This window comes from Syngnathus leptorhynchus, chromosome 8 (assembly GCF_054491065.1).
Source record: "Syngnathus leptorhynchus isolate UIUO chromosome 8, UIUO_Slep, whole genome shotgun sequence".
NCBI lineage: Eukaryota > Metazoa > Chordata > Actinopteri > Syngnathiformes > Syngnathidae > Syngnathus > Syngnathus leptorhynchus.
This window is the reverse complement of record NC_141202.1, coordinates 3,881,045-3,900,746: the sequence shown is the minus strand read 5'-3', so window position 1 is coordinate 3,900,746 and position 19,702 is coordinate 3,881,045. Positions and strand designations below refer to the sequence as shown.

General features: G+C 42.3%; 2 protein-coding genes across 6 annotated transcripts; one reads left to right on the top strand and one right to left on the bottom strand.

The window, feature by feature from the left end:
• The first annotated feature begins 302 nt into the window (after positions 1-302).
• Positions 303-17,144, top strand: skap2 (src kinase associated phosphoprotein 2). 3 transcript variants are annotated; one of them, XM_085917572.1, is made up of 12 exons: positions 303-423; positions 676-781; positions 894-919; positions 1,713-1,817; positions 2,810-2,890; positions 3,011-3,094; positions 3,171-3,295; positions 3,533-3,596; positions 3,666-3,779; positions 4,564-4,673; positions 7,860-7,962; positions 14,616-17,144. In XM_085917572.1, the coding sequence occupies exons 1-11, from the start codon at positions 384-386 to the stop codon at positions 7,950-7,952; spliced, it is 948 nt and encodes a 315-aa protein (XP_085773698.1). In that variant the 5' UTR covers positions 303-383; the 3' UTR covers positions 7,953-7,962; positions 14,616-17,144. The 3 variants fall into 3 exon arrangements, with proteins under 3 accessions (XP_085773698.1, XP_085773697.1, XP_085773695.1); XM_085917571.1 differs by having other exon boundaries at positions 7,860-7,979; positions 14,616-17,143; XM_085917569.1 differs by lacking the exon at positions 14,616-17,144 and having other exon boundaries at positions 7,860-8,738.
• Positions 16,581-19,641, bottom strand: LOC147051997 (sorting nexin-10B-like). Of its 3 annotated transcripts, XM_085917573.1 has the most exons (6): positions 19,523-19,641; positions 19,242-19,377; positions 19,078-19,178; positions 18,879-18,980; positions 18,411-18,620; positions 16,581-17,874 (listed from the first exon to the last, which is right to left on the bottom strand). In XM_085917573.1, exons 2-6 carry the CDS (start codon positions 19,332-19,334, stop codon positions 17,754-17,756), a joined length of 627 nt encoding a protein of 208 aa, XP_085773699.1. In that variant the 5' UTR covers positions 19,335-19,377; positions 19,523-19,641; the 3' UTR covers positions 16,581-17,753. The 3 variants fall into 3 exon arrangements, with proteins under 3 accessions (XP_085773699.1, XP_085773700.1, XP_085773701.1); XM_085917574.1 differs by having other exon boundaries at positions 19,242-19,578; XM_085917575.1 differs by lacking the exon at positions 16,581-17,874 and having other exon boundaries at positions 18,025-18,620.
• Between the last annotated feature and the right edge of the window lie 61 nt (positions 19,642-19,702).

Below are 19,702 nucleotides of genomic sequence, written 5' to 3'. Positions count from 1 at the left end.
CATCATAAACTAAACTGTCCCCTCCCCCTCCATTTGCTCATGACATGTGCCAGGAGCCCAGCGTGATATTATGAAGAATCAATGTAAAATATGACAACGCTATTGTGCTGTGACTTTAATAGTGCGTCAAGCCCCATTAAAGCATCAAGTAGGCAGTAGCTGTCTCGTATATCGTCTGCATACACACAAAGGCCGCTGCGCTCATAAACGTCACTGCGCGTGCATGTGCGTGCGTGCGTACGTGCGTGCGTGTGCCCGCTAATAAATATTGCACGGATCACTTCCGCCTTGTGCGCGGGGAGCCGTTCAACTCGCCACTACTTCCGCATCACGTGACCTTTGCCTCCAGCTGGACTCTTGCTCAAATCAACAAAGCGGTAACCATGCGAGCTGTTCCCGAAGAACTAACGTCGCTCATTTCAGGTGAAAATACACTTTTAAAATAGATAAGACAACGTTCTTTTTAAGTTGTTGGTATTTTATCATTTAGAAATTGAGATAAACCGCACTTCTCCACTCTAGGCTGCCTCTAAAAGAGGAAGCATAGGCTATAATATGGATGATAACTTCTGTTACATTTTCTGTCCCTTCGACTTCGAACGTTATTATTATTATTTTTTTTTTTACATCTTCAAGTCAAATATTTTTCAATTTCTTTCCCCTTCTACTGTTTAGACCTTGAGACTTTCCTCTGTGATGGCCTGAAAGGGGAAAATCTGAGCAAGAAGGCGAAAGATAAGAAAGAAGTATTCATTAAACGGATTAAAGAGGTCAAATTGGGGTATGCATCTTTGTTTGTCTGTCTGTCTGTCTGTCTGTCTGTCTGTCTGTCTGTCTGTCTGTCTGTAGTATATCCCATCCAAGATACTAACAGTATGTCTTCTTTAAAACAGCTTTCCACATGATTTCAAGGAAAAGAGTAAGTTATTTTTATTTGTAAAATAATTTACATTGATATGTATGGGTCACCCCTCAACATCATTTGAGTTAGTCTGTGAGAACTTCTGTTCAAACCACATCCAACTTTTCAACTTGAGTTACACTGGCACCGCGAGTAAACAATTTGTCATCTAACCGAGTCAGAGCGATCGAGAATGGCTTGAGCTTGATGATTTTAGCCTTCTTCTCTACTGCTATAATTTGAATGTGTGATGTGTCATTTGAAAAGATTTTATGTGAGGTAAATTGCTTAGAAGGGCGATAGAAGACCAGCTGTAATTTACATTACAACACATAAGTGGATTCAAAATAGACATGGTGGAAATTCAGACATGTTCACTGAGAAACTGGCTAATTAATTGACTTTTCTGTTGTATGGATTAACGAGATGGAGTATCATACTGTCGTCATGAGAAGGTCTATAGAAATGATAAGCAAATGCAGGTGCAGTTATGAAATATGAAAAGCTGACAACTATAACTACCTCATGTTTTAGCCACGCACCTTGTTGGTAAACAAACGCACTGTAGCTCGGCATCTGGCAAGCAGTGAATTATAGCGAACCATGAACTTTAACCCAAGTTGTTATTTTTGGTTTACTATTACGACCCCTTAGCCATTATACAGTACATTTATGTGGTTTCACCATTATCACTGTCCCCCTGAGGGCTGCCATGACTACCACGTGGCCTGCAATAAAAACAAGTTTGACCCCCTGCTTTATAACAACAACAATGACGTGGGCAGTTTTCTCCTCTGCGGTCCTCCTTCAGGTGGAGAGGACTCAGGTGACGATGAGGAGGCGGCGGACAGCAGCAACAACGACGCAGGCTCGCTGCAGTCGGAGCGCACCGACAGGGAGGAGGACACCTATGAGGGTAAAAGCGCTCTGAAGGAGCTATTCGCTCCACTTTCCTTGAAACAAAGTGACTTGGAGAGTCACAGTGAAAGAGACATTCCAACTGTAACTTGGCAACCCACTTTGGGAAGACATTTGAGAGCGTAACTGCTTTTCCCGCCACCTGTTTTACTGCACAAGAGTGTTTTATTGCTTGCAGACACACTGAAGTACCAAGTCTGAGAAAAACATCAACATAGATTTAACCCTCTGTGCCCTTCAAAGCATAACCTTTACTTTTGTATTCTTAGGAAACTCTACTTTTAATTGTCCTATATCTATCAATGGTAAAAACAGCCTGTGACGAGCAGCCTGAAAAGTTAATTATAGTTTTTATTTTTTATTTAAAGTGATGAGCTTGGGTGATATTTGCACATTTGCCATTTTGTATTTTTTTCCCTTGTTTATCCAGGGAAATGGGATCCATTTACTTTTTTACTGTACCATCATTTTAACCTGTCACACTCATATGAAGAGTTCCTATTAGTGCTAGGACTATGGAATGCTTTTAGAATCAATTATTTGACTGATTATCAGTTCTTCAACTCTCATAAAGAGTTGATTCTGAATAATACAAAATATGCTTGCAGGGTGCTGGCATTATTCATGTACGGTTTGAAATACCATCCACATATAGGTGTACCTAATGTGATGTGTGTCTGTTCACGTATCAAAATAAAAGTGTCAAGGAAGTCCAAGTGAAGTGGCGATTCAGAGGAGCGAGAGGAGCGGGGGGGTTATGGCCCGTAACCAGCTGCCAATTTTATGGCGTCTCGTTCACACAAAGCAACTTTGACACAGCAGTTGAACATTTGCATTGAAGTTGCACAGTGCGGCGAGGAGGCAAAAAGTCCCCCAGTGGATGAGCCGGAACTTTTTGACAACCATCATCTCATTCTGGGGATGTTAGAGCCCATCTGTTGGGGTTCTACTCGTGAAAAAAAGTTTTGAATCCCCAAAACTCTCTTTCAGGGTCAATTCAGTCTCCACCAATGGCGGCACAAGACCTGCAGTCGATTCTCATGTCGGGATACCTGGAGAAACGCAGGAAGGGTGTGTGGTCAGCTAACAGAACACACTTCTCAATCCAAGTTACATTCCAAAAAACATGAATGATAAGTCAACAGAAGGTTTTAAAATGTGAATGGTTGTATGTGGTGGTCTTCTCGACAGATCACAGTTTTTTCGGCCAGGAGTGGCAGAAGAGATGGTGCGCTCTGAGCTATCGCACCTTCTACTATTACGGCAACGAGAAAGGTATCACTTCTAGATTCATCCTCAATTCGAGTGACACAAAAGGAATGTTGACAGGGACGATGTTGCCGTGTGACAGACAAGCAGCAGAAAGGCGAGTTCAACATCGATGGCTACAGTGTCAAAATGAACACCAGCTTACGGAAAGATTCCAAGAAGGACTTTTGTTTTGAAGTCTCGGCCCCTGACAAGCGAGTCTATCAGGTACCGAACATTTGCTGTCCCTTTTTGCCAATATGCATGTATTACATTTTTCTTCCGGAAATGTATTCATCGATTCGACGCCGCTGCATACAAATTTATTCAAATGTCTAGGTTTTAAGATGAAAACATCTTGCTTGCGGAGGATTTTCTGTGATTGATGAATTCAGTGTTTGTTTCTGTCAAGTGTCAGATGAATAATTTGTCTGACTGCCATATTTTTGCCCGTCCTTTGATTAGTTTTGTGCGGCATCGGTGAAGGAGGCAAAGGAGTGGGTGAAATGGATAGACTTCGTTTTGAAAGGTTTGCCGTGCGACTACGCTTGCTAATGATGGAATCCCTGGAAGTTATATTCTGCAAACTTGTCTGCAGATAAGTCTGGCATCATCCAAGAAGAAGAAGACGAAGAGGTGCAGGAGGAGGAACAGCAAACGTATGACGATGTGGGACTTGCACCAGATACAGACATTTATGAAGTGCTCCCAGGTAAAAACAGTATATATTGTTTCAATTCATAAATATGATGAAATATTAGCTAGACGGGGATGTTAGGGTGACAACTTTCACAAACTACCCAAAAAAAAAATAAACGGTGGCAGTTTTGTATAAGAATTGTTGAGTACTCTTGTCTAATGTGAATTTCTATAATTCCAATTTGTCTTCCCGCAGCTGTTTAAATTTGCTGAAGCAACACAAATCATTTGTGATTCATGATAAAACTTTACAACAGAAATAAACTTTTTGGCTATCTAGCAGGCGCGGCATCGTAGATCAAGAGAATGGCTTGGATGCTTTTTTGCTCATTTTTCCTCGTCACTTGGTGCAGAATCGGTGGGGGCACGCTCACGAGGCCCAAAGCCCAATTAAAAAATTGGCCCGTGCCTGCCGTGCCGTTTGATCGACAACCGAGGGGCTGACAAAACGGCACTGAGGATTACGAGACGAGTTTATTTATACACGTTCATTTCCCAATTGAATCATTGCTCTGTATTAGATATAAAATGCCAAATTGAATGGAAGAAAACGGCATCAGGTGGCCCTTGACATTAATCTTTAAGTGCTGCACTTGTGTTGGTTCAACAGAAAAAGAGAAGCGACAATTTTAGGGGAAGTTTTACAAGTACGCAATCCTAGGACTTGATCGCAACCTTCTTAACCAACTTCCTGTTACAACAAGAGCTGTTTTTATTCGCTCCATATATCAAATATTCAACTTGAAATGATTAATTTCTTGTTGTTTATGTCCTGTTTTGCAACCTAATCCGCCCAGAAACAAGCAGCGACTTCCAGAACTACTACCAAGGCTTATGGGACTGTGTCGGGGACCACCCAGATGAACTCTCCTTCAAGCGCGGAGACACCATTTATATATTGAGCAAGGTAATGAAAACCTGCCTTGTCCAAAACGTAGAGTGTAGATATTTTTCTTAATGCACAAACTCAACAGCTATGTTGAGTGAGATGCCAGGACCACCTGAATGAAGTTATTCCTAGGCCCTGGGAGGAACTGCTTCTTGATATCCTTTACTGGCAGCACCTGGCCGGCTGCCTTGAGCTGGAGGCCGAACAGGCCGCAGTCAGACTCAAGCGCTCTGATGGGGATTAGATGTGTCACGACGGAAACGGTTTTAGTGCTGTTGGCTCGCCGCACCGTTCCATCGCGTCCATCTGGGCCGCCTCAGCGTGCTTCCGCTGCTGCCTTCAGCCCACACACCTATCAGACGCCTCGCTCACCTCGCCAAATAGGAATGTGTGTCCTCGGGAAGCCAAGGCCCGGCCTGACACGCTATTCAGAGCAGGCGAGGACGTGTGCTGGACGTCCAATTTCCGAGGCTTGTCAGCTAGCTAGAGGCTGTGGAGGACCGAGAGGACCTTTTTTGGGACAAAATGAGAGCATTTTTGTTCCTTTATGCTGCATCTAGCACAATTATGCCTGCAAACAAGAGGGCAAAAAAAATGAAAGTAATTTCAGCCCTATGTGTGAAATGCTGACCTTGGTAGCTGGATGGATTCTTGGCCCATGTTGCTAATTTGAGTCTTGCTGACAGCTTGGCAGGGCATTTTTGTAGTCTAGTCTGCCATCTAGTGGCCGTTGCGTGCAATCATTACAAAGAGCCCCCCTACCCCCAAAAACAACTACATACTGCACTGATTATATTTTGCTCCTAGTTTTCATACAGGTGCATTTATACAAGGTGCACTGCATCAAATGTGCTTTTAATGTGTTGCTCTTCTAATGTCACTAAACGAAATAGAAATGTCTGATTGCAGTTGTTCCCCACTGCAATCTGAAGTCATATTAAATATGACAGACACCCGATTATTCTTAATATTACCTAAAAAAGCTATTCTTGATCATCTCCAGCAGTTAATGCAGTGTTAAATGAAAAATTTGAAATTCGTTTTTTCTTTCTTCTTCTGCAATTAGAAAACATTCTCTTGAGTTGAAATTCTCAAGTGTTCCTTTTGTTGCCCACCGACAGTGTCAATCATTTGTGTTGATCACCAAAATGAATGATGTCCCTTTCACCGGTGCGAGGAACAAAACGAAACAAAGCAGACAGACGTTCCAGTGCTCAATGGCCAAATGCTTGTTTATGACTCCCCTCTTTGTGTGCGGAAAAGGGCCAAGAATCAAGTTGCCCTTTCACTCTGACTGCCAGCGCCATTAGCTGGAACCTTGGTGTTGGGGGTTGTGGCCCACTGCGAGGCCAATGACCATAAAACCTGTCTGGGCTGCAGCGGGAGGGACAACCGACTCCTTGCTCCACTCACGCTCCCCTCCCCAATTCTCCATTTCCATCCCTCCCCCATTCCTCAGCTCAGAAATAGCTGTAGTGCTACAGCTGCGGGACCCCCCAGTCGGACCTGAGTGTTGATTATAGTGCCCGACTGTGGCTGAGGAGGGACGGGGAGGGGAGGTTGCTTTTGTCCAGAAATGCCGCACCAAACACCCACCCCCTTTCCCCCTCCTCGGTTCAAGTCACAGCACATAAAACTAATGGAGAAAAGTAACGTCTCACTTCCTTTTAAGTGGCTGCAGTGGTTGATAAAATGTAAACACTGTCCCGGCGTAATGCTGCTGCTGTGTGCTGTTACTGTAACCTACATTAACCCGCCCTTTAACACGTACTGTCCAATATGTGCTTGTAAACAGATGCACTGATTGTTTCCTTCGCCGTAGGTATTAAAGCGACGAGGCGGCGTTACTTGCAAGAGCACGGCTTCCGCGCGTAGCCGGCGACGGCATGCCATTAGCCGTTTGTCTCTCTTCATGTTGCGCGCCGCACCCACTCAAGTGCGACTTATTTGTCAGCCCCAACTGCACAATGAGGTGTTGCCACTTTCAAAGGCTAGTGACAGGAAGTTGTTATCTGGACACACACACACACACACACGGGTCACTTCTGCTTTATTACCAAGAGGCCTCACTTTTATCATGTGACAAGCAAATAGCGGACGTGACGTCCTTTGAGAAAACATTGAGATGGTCCTACAGTCCAACTTTTTCGTGACTCCGTCGCAAAGTGCAGGGGAATGCAATCCCGAGATATCTTGTAAATATGGTGCCCCCAGGAGCAACAGGGGGATGACGCCAGAGTCGTCGTATTGCTTTCTGGCAATGGCGTGACAGGCTTTTAATCTTCTCTGTAGAGAAAGTCCAATATTTTCAATCAATACAGTACATGTTTGGACTAAGAAAAATGCTAGTCCTATATTCCCAAATGAGCCACACATTTTCTTGGAGCAATGGCTGCAGCAGAAACAAGTGGAGAAAGACTAATATGATTTTATTTCGTTTTGTTTCTTGGACACTCAATAAGTGAATACAGAAGTGGTCCGGTCTGGCTTTCAGACACTGTGCAGGTCCCCGTTCCGCCCTTCTGCGGCGTTCCCAGAGTTGATTCATGTCCCGGCCCAAGACTTTGATGTGAGGTCAGACTCTTGGTCAAAGAAAGAGGCAAGCCGCGTCTCCACAGTATCGTCCACGCAGCTCGCTATCCTAACAGCCACTCGGAGGAACTTTTACTTTGACAGATTTATACGTGATGGCTTTTACGTACATTGAGGCTGATGTGTGTGTGTGTATAATCTAACAGTCGGGAGGAAATGTAATGGTGAGCAGAAGAAAATGCAAGGTAATGTAGAAACAGTGGACCCCTCGAAGGTCACGCGTGATTTGTTCAGGTCCTTAAAGGGGAAATCAAGTCTTAAAAACAATTCTCGACAATCTGTTCCGTGCGCCGGCAAGCAGCACACGAAACAGGGTATTCTGATTATCAGTTACATACATGACCGAATGTCTAGAAGATGTGAGGCACAATGGTCGTTACCTGAACCCACTTTTCGGCACTGTGATGTCATTTTCAGTCGTCGGCAAGGGTTACGAAAAAAAAAAGCAGCCATCTCCAGAGATGACTAAAAAGGGTCGATCTTTTTTTTGCTTAATTCATATTCCACAAACACAATTTAAATTTAAAAGCTGTGTTTAAAAGTACACATATCTGTGTGTTTCTTGTCGGTAACTTCTCATCCTGAATGATTTTTGCATGTGTCTTTCCTCAGGAATACCAGAGTTATGGTTGGTGGGTTGGAGAGAAAAATGGAAATATTGGAATTGTTCCCCGAGAGTACCTGCTGGAACTCTATGCTTTATAAATACAAGCCTGTGAGTGCATCATACTGGTAATCATTTTGCTTAGTTCATTAAAATAGACTGGCATGCACGCCCATAGCCTCTGAGATCCACAACTATTTGACTGAATCGTTTTCCTGAATATTCCACATTTTCCTTCATCAAATGTATTCTCCACGGGTGGGTGGGTATAAAAAAATAGCGTGGATTTGAGTAAAAAATGAACTAGCTTGGGCAGTGGTATAATTTTTTTTCTTAGGGCCCCAAAGTGTTTTAATATTATAATTAATATAATAATTTTCATATGTTTTCACATTATCAAATGACATTTTTATATCTGAATATTTCACTCTGTTAATACTCTTACATTTGTACTTGTCTGCAGCCGTCGTTTCCCTAAAAGACAAAAAGAAAAATCAAATTTTGTAGCTGTAGTTTTATTCTTTTTCTTTTTGTGTGTACATGCAATTGTCCCGTTCATGTTCAGTTTCCCAAAGTGTTCTGATGTTTTTACAAACATACTATACACGTGTTCAAATTCAGTTGTTGACCTTTAGCTTGACTGTTCATAACTTCTCATTCCACTAAGTCGCAGGGCCATTCAAGTTAGGTAAAACGTTTTTAACCCTATAATTATACCACAAGGTGGCAACAGAGACCCTACGAAGGTTATAGATCTAACCGAGCCGTAACCTTTGCCCTTTTTTAATGTCGTAGCTGGACATAGACCGTCAATACGAGACGCTCTCAGTCACTTTTTCCGATAAATACATATGTATCTATTTGTAATAAAATGATTCATTGATTCAGTCAGCACTTTTGCCGCGTACTTCAAAGGGGTCTCGGTGTGTTTTACGGCGCCCGAGAGAGTTTGCCGGGCAGCCGATCACAGCGTGCCAGATGGCCGGTTGGGCCGTGTGCCTGAGGTGCACTAATAAGGCAGACAGGCACTCTGATAGCACAGACGCTTATCGCTCTCCGAGGAGCCGTTTGACAGCGGGCGAGGCAGCGTTTGCTTGGCGCGTTCTTGCCGAGGTTAGACACACACTGTACATATCATTTTACTGCCTTCCTGAGTCAAATAGCCAAGCACGGGTTTTTTTTTTTGGGCCCGCTCAAGGTTTTGTCAAGGTTGTGACAAACCGGGAAGGTAATTGTGTCAGCGTTCCTTTCATCTTTCCTCCAGCGTCTGGGATTTGTTCCTCCCCGGTGATGAGCGAGCCCGTCGTCCTTTGGGTGACATTCAAAAAGGGACAATAAATCCCGCTCTTGAGTCTTTTGCTGTACGGTGCAGCCGTGAAGCTTCTCTCCTGATTGGAGATCTGGTCAATTACCATAATTATTGAATATGTTGTGTTATAGGTGGAGGGGGATTTTTTTTTTTGTTTTGTTTTAGGTGAAAATTGACCACATGGAATTTTTAGTCAGCACAGATCATCAAATAACGTGTGGCAAGAATAAGTCATGCGGTCATGTCAGCTGACACTTTTGTTTTGATACGTAAATCAGGATTTCAACATGCCGTTCCTTCTTGCCTGACTTGATATTTACCCTCAGCGTGTTTTCTTTTACTGTCCGAATATGGTTGCCAGAAGCAAGTAAGACTAAATATTGCCTTTCATTTTTATGTGACAATAATGGATTTCCTTAATGGATGTCAACTATACCCCCATCCCCCGTTTCGATGTAGACTGCCATATTCTGGAAATATACAGGTTCTTTTATTGCAATTTAACATCAAGATAAAATGTTTCCTAGATAAATGCCAGCACATCATGAATCTATAGCACACTAAATTACACTAATGATACCACAACATCACCAATTGATACCTGGGACCATAAAGATGTGCCTATATCATCAATAGAGACTAGATAAATACAGTAGGTTAGAAACCATAGAACCATACATCTACAGTGGAAAGATTTATTTATTTTTTTTAGATTACAAGATGGGTAACCTAAAACTAAAATACTATTTTTCATGATCTGAAAAAGATCAGATGATACTTCTAATATTATTTTGTCCCATTGTCCATCCTTGGAGAGTTGGTGGTATTATTATTAGTATTATCATTATTATTATTATTATTAATAATAATAATAGTTTCTGTTGGTACTGAAACCAGATTTATTTAAAAAAAAAAATAATGGTGTAAGATTTTTAATATTTGAGGTGCAGTGATTAATCAACAACTAATAAATTACAAATTAATTGAAAGTAATTTGCGATAATCCATAAATCTTTTAAATATCTATTTTCATTTAAAATTGTCCAAACCCCTAAAAAGAAGATTTTGAAGTAAAATGAAATCAAATCTGATTAATCCATTACACAAATAATCATTTGTTGCAACCCTAATAATTATGATTAGTCTGCAACATGTCAGCTATGTTTGTGGAATAGGGTTCATGGAAACCAGTATGCTTTGAGACGTTTCAGTCTCAAGGAATGTTATGCCCATGCATCTTGACCTCTTCTAACCCTGAAGGCTTCTGCATAGGGCTAAAGGCGTGCTTTACACCGGTCACTGACTGGGACTTCATCTTGATCAAGCTGTCAGCTGTTCACATTCTACACTTTCACCAGGTCGTTGTGACATACAGTAGATCAGCATGCGGGCTTCACTGAGACTTTCTGTCGGGAATAGCACCAAAGCTTTATTTATGTGCCATCGTCTGGGATTTCACAGCAAATGTATCGCCTCTCCAACTGGCCTTTTGTCAGTGTTCCATTAAAGCCCCTCTGCTGGTCCACATCCCTAAAAGTCCACATAGACCTTTTTTTTTTTTTTCCAAGAGCAGGCCTGTTTTAATTGAGTTAACATAACTCACGGCACTTGACACGTCAAGGTATCAGGTGGATGATGACTGAATATGGGGACTGGGTTGTTTCAAAATAAATATTTTTAGCATTAAAAACCAGAGCATGTCATTGTTGTGGCTATCCTCAGACATGTACAGTGTTGCGTTTACACCTATTATACATTTTGGAATTGTCGGACCATAACACGTGTTTGGGAGATTTTGTTATTGCCCAATTAAACCGAGGTTGAACTTTGGTTTGAACTGAAAAATGACACAAATTGAAATAGCAATCCGTGCTAGCACAAATTCTTTGCTAAGAAGCAAAACAAAAAAATCAGAATCACTATAAATGGTTAAATTGAATGTGATGCACCCTCAATATTTCAGTTAAATATTTTCCTTCCCATCTCGGAAAAAAAAACCCCACAATACACTATTTTTTTTGCAAATCTCTTGCATCACAATTCCTCTCTCTCTGCACCAACACTTTATTTCGAAACTCCCAAATCCACCGCAGAGTTCAATAGAAGTCGAAGCACGCTACGGAAGAATGCTAATAGCTCCGGCGTGTCCTGACAGACCGTGTCCAGAGTTGTAAGGCATGCAAATTGATCGCCAACCACCTTGCTCCCAAATGGGCCTTTAACTCAATGATTTATGAGTACGTTTAATAAAAGACTAACGTTTCTTACCTAGAGCACTGCGCCCACCTGCTTTCATGTTTCCGGGGTGTGCTGTTCTTATTTGTCTTCTAGTAACTACGGATTTCTTTTTAACAATGGGGGAAGGCTTTTAAATGCTTTAAAGAGGCCTGTGGGTGCATTTAAAGGCAGCTTGTATAATAAGGCTGAGCAAAGGCTGCCTAAGTTGAAGCCTCCTTCAAATGTAGCTCACAAATTCTGCTTTTTTTTTTGAAGGACGCGGTTAATATCCTTCGTGACTACATTTTAATGAAAAATAATAACTATTATGACTGCGTAAAGCAAGGAAAAAACTTTTTTTTTTTTAATTATTATTATTTATTTTTTTTAGGCGATCATTGTCACCCGACATAGACAGACAGACCCCAAGAAATCTTTTTTTTTGTTCCGTTCTGGTCTTCCGCTGATTATTTTAGTCGATGAATTTAGCTTGAGCTTCCACTGTACTTTGACACAATTCCATATTTCATACAGTGTGGCTTTACCCCTAGCGAGCCGTCACGCCTACGAGAGCTATGTGCCGCCATGTCACTCAGGATAAATCAGTCGGATGGGTGTGACAGGTGTTTGTCCACTTGCTATAAACATCTCCCACGCTTCGCCCCCTCTTCCTCCATCTTCCCGTTGGTTATTTACTAGGCTCCAGCCTCCATACTCTAGCTCTGTTTACTCTCTGCCTGGGGCTCTAATATGAGGCCAGAGCTCTGATTTACTTTACTAGTTAGTGAGCTGAGTAACAACCCCGGGCCGGATAGTTTACAGTGTGATGCGACCGATGCTCTAAGTGTAATTACAAGCCTCCGGGCACTGTTGCAGCTCAACACCGCTCCGCAGCTGCCAGTCTCCAGAACGCTAAGCGCTGCCATCTTTTCCCTCTCTTGTAATGGCCTCGCATTGGAGGTGAACTCCACTCTCAATGTCAGCTTCTTTATATAGACGCGATACCCAGGAAGGAAGAAGGATCGAATAGCGGGGCTTTACCAGCCACTAAAAAAGCAAATAGCTCGTCATTACTCTCATTAAGTGTCGGCGTGGTATTTATTCAAGCACGGGGCTGCCAAGCTAGCCCGAGCTAATTTAGTGCGCAGCTAACACGTGTGTCGCTGTTGCTTGTTTGATTGATCTGTTGAGTAAATGCGGCGTTGCGCCATGCTAATATTTTGAAGCGGGGGGGAAAAAAAAAAAAAAAAAAAGCCCAAGTCAGGTCTGAGCCAAGCCAGGACTTAAACCCCATTTTCCACAAGTGCTGAGTGCAGAGTAAAGTCATCCAAGCGTCGAATCCATTTTTCTAAAACACACTTATTTGCCATTGGCCGTCACGATATAGTCCAAGTATATCAAGGAATGTGACACAGCCTTATTAAGTCACCATTACTGATAATTCTGTGAATTTAGGATTCTCATTAGGTCATGCGTGTGGTAGATGAAGAGCAGGTTGGTAATTGGAGTAATTTGTGGCCATGCAGACAGTGGCATGATGAATTGCTTTTGGAAAAGACAAGCTGAGCTGGCCGCTGGATCTACTGCAGAGTAAGGAGAATTTAGGCTCGCCATAAAAGATTTCTCCCTGCCTCTTATTTCACTCGGACATTTTTATGTTTTTTTTATTTTCTACCTCATTGCAGCCGTGAGCTGCCCGCTGATTTACGTACGCTGGCAGCCAAGCAGCCCAGGCCTCCGGAGACGGTGCCCTCTAACACCTCCATTCTTTCTCGCCATCGCCTTCCCGCAGCCGCTCTCGTCCTCTCGCTGTCTCAACATTTACTGAAGTGGCTCGGACCGAAAGAGCTCCACCTCTACTCGTTCCTCATCTCTAACAAGACATTAGTCGGGAGTGGGGGGGTGTTATTCACAGCGGAGGGGATGTTCCCCAGTGTCAAGACACAAATAAGGATGAGTAGAAGCCGTCACAGGCACTGATGCTATTTTACAATGCTCATGTTTCAAGTGCTGTTTGGGTTCTCCTGCAGCCTTTTATTACTTGAATGCCGTGAGATGGGCATTTGCGTCGTGCTCTTGTGCACTTCTTAATCTTCTGCCCATTTTTTTCTGGGGAACAATGTGTGGCTTAATCATATTGAGAAATACTAGGTTGTTTTTCTTACTCACTCCCCGGGTGGTTGTGGGTTTTGAGCAGATTGGGTTATTTTTACCTGAGGGTGGGTAAATTATTTTTATCCAGAAGATTGGATTTGGATGTGCTGAAGCTGATCTCGATTTTGGACACAGTGTGTTGTGTATTGAAGTTGAAGTAAATTTAATGTGACATGCTTGGAAAATTTTCCTCGCTTTAAGGTATTCAATTCTTGTAAAAGAATTATTGAAGGCATACTTTCTTTATCCTCTGCAAAGAACGACTAAGAACTCGTCTTCATGACTGTATTATACTGCCACCTGGTGGCAAAGTCACACACGAGAAAGAGGTTGAATAAATAATCAACATTTTTGTGGAAAAAAATGTACAATATAATCACAAACTCAAATAATTGTTTTACTAAATAACATGTTTTTGTGATTTAAAAAAAAAAAAAAATCTTATTGGTAGCTTACCAAGTCGGCTGTCCAAGCACATTGGCAGATGGTCCGCAGTGATGCATAACTAAGCACTGTCGTCCTAAATTCATTCTTTGCTGTCCACGTTCAGTGGCAGCATCTGTCAGCATTCACGTGCGACTCCATATTTCACAATGAACATTTCGGAAAGTATAAATAAATAGCAACTGTGAGCGCAGAGATGCCGTCTCAATGCAAGGTTCTTCTCATCCATCATCTCCCCCGCCCCATCCGAAGACGACGGGTCTTATTTTATCTAGCACCAGACTTTGGCGAACGGTGAAGCTATTGTAAGATCTCAGTTTACCCTCAGGCTAGTGTACTGAAGGAAGCAACGGGTAATTCCGTGTAATTGCGACATTCATGCACCAGCGCCATTTAAACAGCACTTGGCGGAGAAGTCGTTTATGTTTTATCTTGGGTTTGATAATAACCCTAACTTGGTATGGTAAACAACTCGAAACGGCTTTTTGTTTTTTAAATGATCGAAATATGACAAACTACGTTAATTGCTAGCTTAAACGCATATGCGGGAAAAACTAAACTCGTGTCACCCGTATCTCGAGGCACCACTGTGTTGGCGAACTTTTATTGCTCAGTTTTAATTTCTTGAATTCTTTTGCAGTCACACACAAAGCCGCCAGCAGTAGCTGACTCGCAAGGACCGTTAACTCATCTCGGCTGCCCCGTCATGCCGATTTTTGCGGCCGGCTGCAAGTCAAAGGTCAGTTTTGGCATGAAAAGCGAGATAGCGTGAAAAAAATATTGCGAAGCGAGTGGAGTATAATTAACAATTTAATTAATCCTGGACTTCCACACCATTTAGCTTGCTCCCACTTTGAATGAGATTGCGCGGCTGTATAACAAAAGCGACACATCAGTCTCGCCTGCCCGGCCCATTATCATTTGGACTGCAAGCGTCTCATCCCTGCGTCATTCCTTTGCTCTCATCTCCTATCTATTGGCACATATTGACTGTTTCCACATAGTCTCGGTCACGGAGATTTAATATCGCAAGTCATGCTTAACTTCAATGGCTACTAATGGATTGTGTATAATGTGGCACTTAAAATGCATGAGCAGCCACTGATTTATCTGTAATTTGCCTCCATTGGAGCGAATCTCCCTCAATACTTGGGGAGCACACCGGAGAAATGTTACGTCGGAGTTAGAACACACTTCCCGCGCATAAAATGGATTTTTGGCCGGGCCGGTGACAGTGATAAGGGCGAGACGGGCGTGAAATCGCAAACTTGAGATTTGAGTCGCCAGCCTGAGAAACGATACGGTGTCTCTCCGAGGCAGATGGACGTCCCCCAAAGGTTCCATCCGACGTTGTTGTCAAACCGTGAGCATGTTAATTACAGTTTGCTCTCCTCACGTATTTGCTCTAGTGATAAAATTGTGATTTTTATATCCCTGTTTGAATAGTTGTATTATGGTCTTAGCCAGCTGCAGTAACACCCCCCCCTCCCTCCTTCCCCATTTTTTAATTCCCGCCGACCTCTTAGAGGTCACGCAACATGAAGCAAGGAGCTGTTAGCAGATCGATGTGTTGGGTTTAAAGGTGTCTGTGTTGTCATGGCAGCGGGCTAGGCCACCTCGGCTCAAGGTTAACAGCCGAGGGGCCGCAGTCATACGCCATTAAAGGAAGTGGTCGATGCCGCTGGACAGGTCAGACTGACACCGGCAACGTTTTAATCGCTCAGACTTTAAGTAAAGAAACAAGCTCTTAATGCCGCGCAGATTTATTGGCCATTGCCGAGACTGTGGAGTAATCTTTGTGTGATTTACTTAACCTAACCTAACATTATATCTTTAATTGCTGGCAACAAAGTGCTATATGATGAAAAGGAATGGAGCCCCCTCTTGCATTAGCAGCCCCATCTTTTAAGAATCTATAGTCGTGAGTTTCCTATCAGAAACATTGCAATAACACATCCATCCAGCCGTCCATTTTCTAGAGCGCTTTTTCAGCTCAGGGTCACGACAAGCCACAGCCTATCCCGGCTGACTTCAGGCGATAGGCCGACTACACTTTGGACTGGTTGCCAGTCAATCACAAGGCAGCAATTTTCTGTGATTGCTTTTTTTTTTTTTTTTTTTACACCCTCAGGTCATGGTTTCTGTAGTCTCTTCTTCCTAATGTTTTACGCAGGCTGGCAGAAAAATAAATCTGTGAAATTAGTAGGGTACTCTGGAGAAAAATAAAAAAAAATACAGTATGTAATACTTTCTAGTTCAGATTCAAAAATCATCTGAGGAGCACGTTCCAAAAATAAAATGGATGTTTGATTTGTATTTGTTTTGACGTTTTACTGTGTCCTCGAGTGCCCACTAAGGCACTTATTGTTACAAATATTTTATTATTATGTTTGGACAATATGAATGTTGAATAGGACTGTTGCAGGCGAGTGACTTCAGTTAAAACACGATGATGGTGTGAAGACTGAATTGTTGACTTTGTGACCAGTCCAGGGGGCATTCCAACTAACGTGACATTGGACAGGATAGAAAATAGATGGTTGGATGGAATGTTGATGACAAAATGCTACATGCAATAAAACCATTAAGGAACACACATGGCTTTTATTGTGCAACTGTGAGGTTGTTTGTAATAATAACATGCAAAATTATGCTATAAAATAATTTTCAAGTACTACCAGCTCCAGGAGAAAAGAAATCCAACTGAATTATACATTTATTGCCAGGAAAAAGCTACAGTGACTCAAAGGATTATTTTATTTGATGAACATCAATCCTATGTACATAATGAATTACCACATATTAGATGTGAATAATCCTTATGACACTTACAGGATAATTCATTTAAAAGCATAAGGTCACATCAAAATACAGAAAACATTTATTTTCATCACTTAAATGAGACGTTACAGTATGCGTGTGCAGAATATAGATTTCAAATATATATTGTTATCCCCCCCACACACACACACACACATTGAAAACATTATCATAAGCGGACGTGCATGAGCAGACTTTCCTTCCACACATCATTGGGCCAATTTAAATTGGAGGTCTCCTCACCCATCCGCCGTGTTCTAAGGTGATGACCCCCACCCCTCCCCTACCCCCATCCTTTCAATTACTTGCGTTTTTTTGTGTCTGTTCCTGCTCGGAATCTGTAATGAGCGCCGATCTTATCTAATTAGCTGTGCAGATACTGTATGTCACACCAGCCTCATCCTCTTTAGTGTTGTGTTAATTACCTCTGCATGAGCAGGACTTACTGAGTCCTTCTGCATACAGTAACTCCACACGTAGAAGCATATAATACAAGTGGAGCGATTGGGGGGGGGGGGGGGCGAGACTTATGCAAATGCCATCAAGACAGTGGAGCTCATGTTACTACTCTACAGGAAGCAGTGCCCACCCGCCTTCCCGCCAGTCCACAGTCCCTCCCACGGTGCCACCTGACAAGTCTTAACTTTGCTCGGGTCACAGCTTATTAATAAAAGCAGTCACGTCTTTACATATGTGGAAGTTAGGCCACTGAATAACTGTGATATTTGATACATTTGTTTATGAAGTAAATCTAGACAACATGCTGGACATTCACGATATGGGCTTAAAAGAGATGGATGTTACAACACTGCCACCTTCTGGTACCTTTTTTTTGGGCTAGCATAAATGTAAACAGTGGAAATGAGGACTGTACCTTTTTCTTAGATGTTTCTTAGTTCCCAAAGTAACAGTTAACGTTGTTCTTTGACTCTCAGTATTTTCCTGAGCGATGATGATGTCATGTAGAATCTGGAGACGAGGAGATGCTGTGCTCTTGATCGGATCCGACGTGATCAGATGCAGTCTGCTTTAACTCCAAATCTTCTTTAAACTGGCACTCTGAACTTTTGCACTCGGAGCTTGAAACACAAACAAGACAGACTATTTTTCATTTTGTGTTGTTGACGATAGACATGGTGTGTTGTTATGGGTTTCTCCATTCATGCATCTGCGTCTGTATAAAGTGATGCAGTTCAGCGTCTGGCCAGCAGATGTCAGGGCTAGCGATTTCATTTTGGCTTGATTGATAAACTTAATTCCAATATCAGGGCAGCATGAGGGAAAAAGAAAAGTAGTGAAAACTGTTGATGGTTAGAATGTCTTGTCTGTCATAAATTTTCAACCAAACAAATGCTTTTTGGGCATCTTATCCTCCATTACGCACCAAAAAAAAAAAATCAACGATATTTTTGAGTTCAGGCCAAATATATAAAATATTGTGCACATGGAATTATGTTAAAGTGAGAGGAGGACCTTAACAAGATTTTCGCTATTGACAATAGGGCTAGGCTATCTCTAGTACCAGTCTGAACACCGCTAAAAGAGTAAAAACCGATCCACAAATCTACCAAAATTGACATGAAACTTGAGGAGGGTGCAAAATGTCACGTGATACCTGTCTGAATCAGAATCACCAGACATGTTTGAGTCCTTCTGCAAGTCCTCTTGGGATAGAAACCTCCTGATGCCGCAGCACTGCACCGCCTGGGCTACCGAGTAGCGGGTCCTTCCTTCGGCGCAGGCCTCCATTTTGGCCACGCTGAGCTGTGACTGCAGAAAAAGGTGCAGGCAGCTGTCGGACAGCAGCAGAGGACTCAGGAGGATCCTAAATGATGGGATAATAACATTTTAGTGCTAGCCATTGACCGTTTAATAAGAGCATGATGAAAAAACGAAACGACCGAGTCATTTATTTAAATTGCAGTTTTGAGTGAGTTTCCAGTTTCAACCTGTTCTAATTGACTGAAAACAAACTTGAGAGAACTACCTCATTTTCCTCGCAATATCCTAACTAATAAATCGAACAAGAAAAAAAGAGCATTCAAAATGAAAAAAAAACATTTATTTATATGATAATACTTACTGTTCTAAGAACCTTTGAAGGCCCGCCATGCGTTCAGAGATCTGCTGGGCGTTATTCAGGCTGAAGAAGGGGTTCTTTGCGGGTAGCTGCGGCAGTTGCGTCCTGACAAGGACAATTAAAAAAATTTAAAAAAAGCCCCCTTGACTGAGTTCAGACAACATCGGAAGCCGTGTGACAGTGTTGAATCATTTCCGCTCACATCAGCATGGAGTTTGCTTGCAGCCTTTGTCGGAGCCATACGAATTCACTAAACCTTCTTCGCACGCACGACATCTTCTTGGTGAAGAACACGCTGTCTGTCTAAAAGGCGTAAAGAAGTCGATCAGTGGCAGGAAATATATAAAAAAAAGATGTTTTACTTACATGTAAGCAAATTTCATAGTCCATGTATGCATGCCAAAAGTCATTCTTTTGGATGCGTGGGTCCCGAACCCACACGCTTATCACCTGCTGCATGGAGGACTGAAACGGGAGTACTGGCCGTGAGGGAAAAGGGAAGCTGTTTTAAATAAAGAGCAAATAGAGGAAATTGCATGACACGTTGGGAAAATCCATAGAAGTGTTTGTTATTGCTTCGCTTCAACAAAAAAGTATAATGCCAAGTAAAACAAAGTAGAAATGAAACATTTAATTATCGGGCATACCTGAGATCATCGGGAAGGTCAGTTCCTTCTCCGGCAGGTCGACATGTCGCAACTTGTTTGTGTTTCAGAAGAATGTGATTGTGTTGTGAATAGCTGTGAGCTGGAGGGTTTTATTCTCAGCTTTACTGTTTGAAAAAAAAAAAAAAAGGCCAAAGGTTTTCAAAATACTGGATAGTCAGT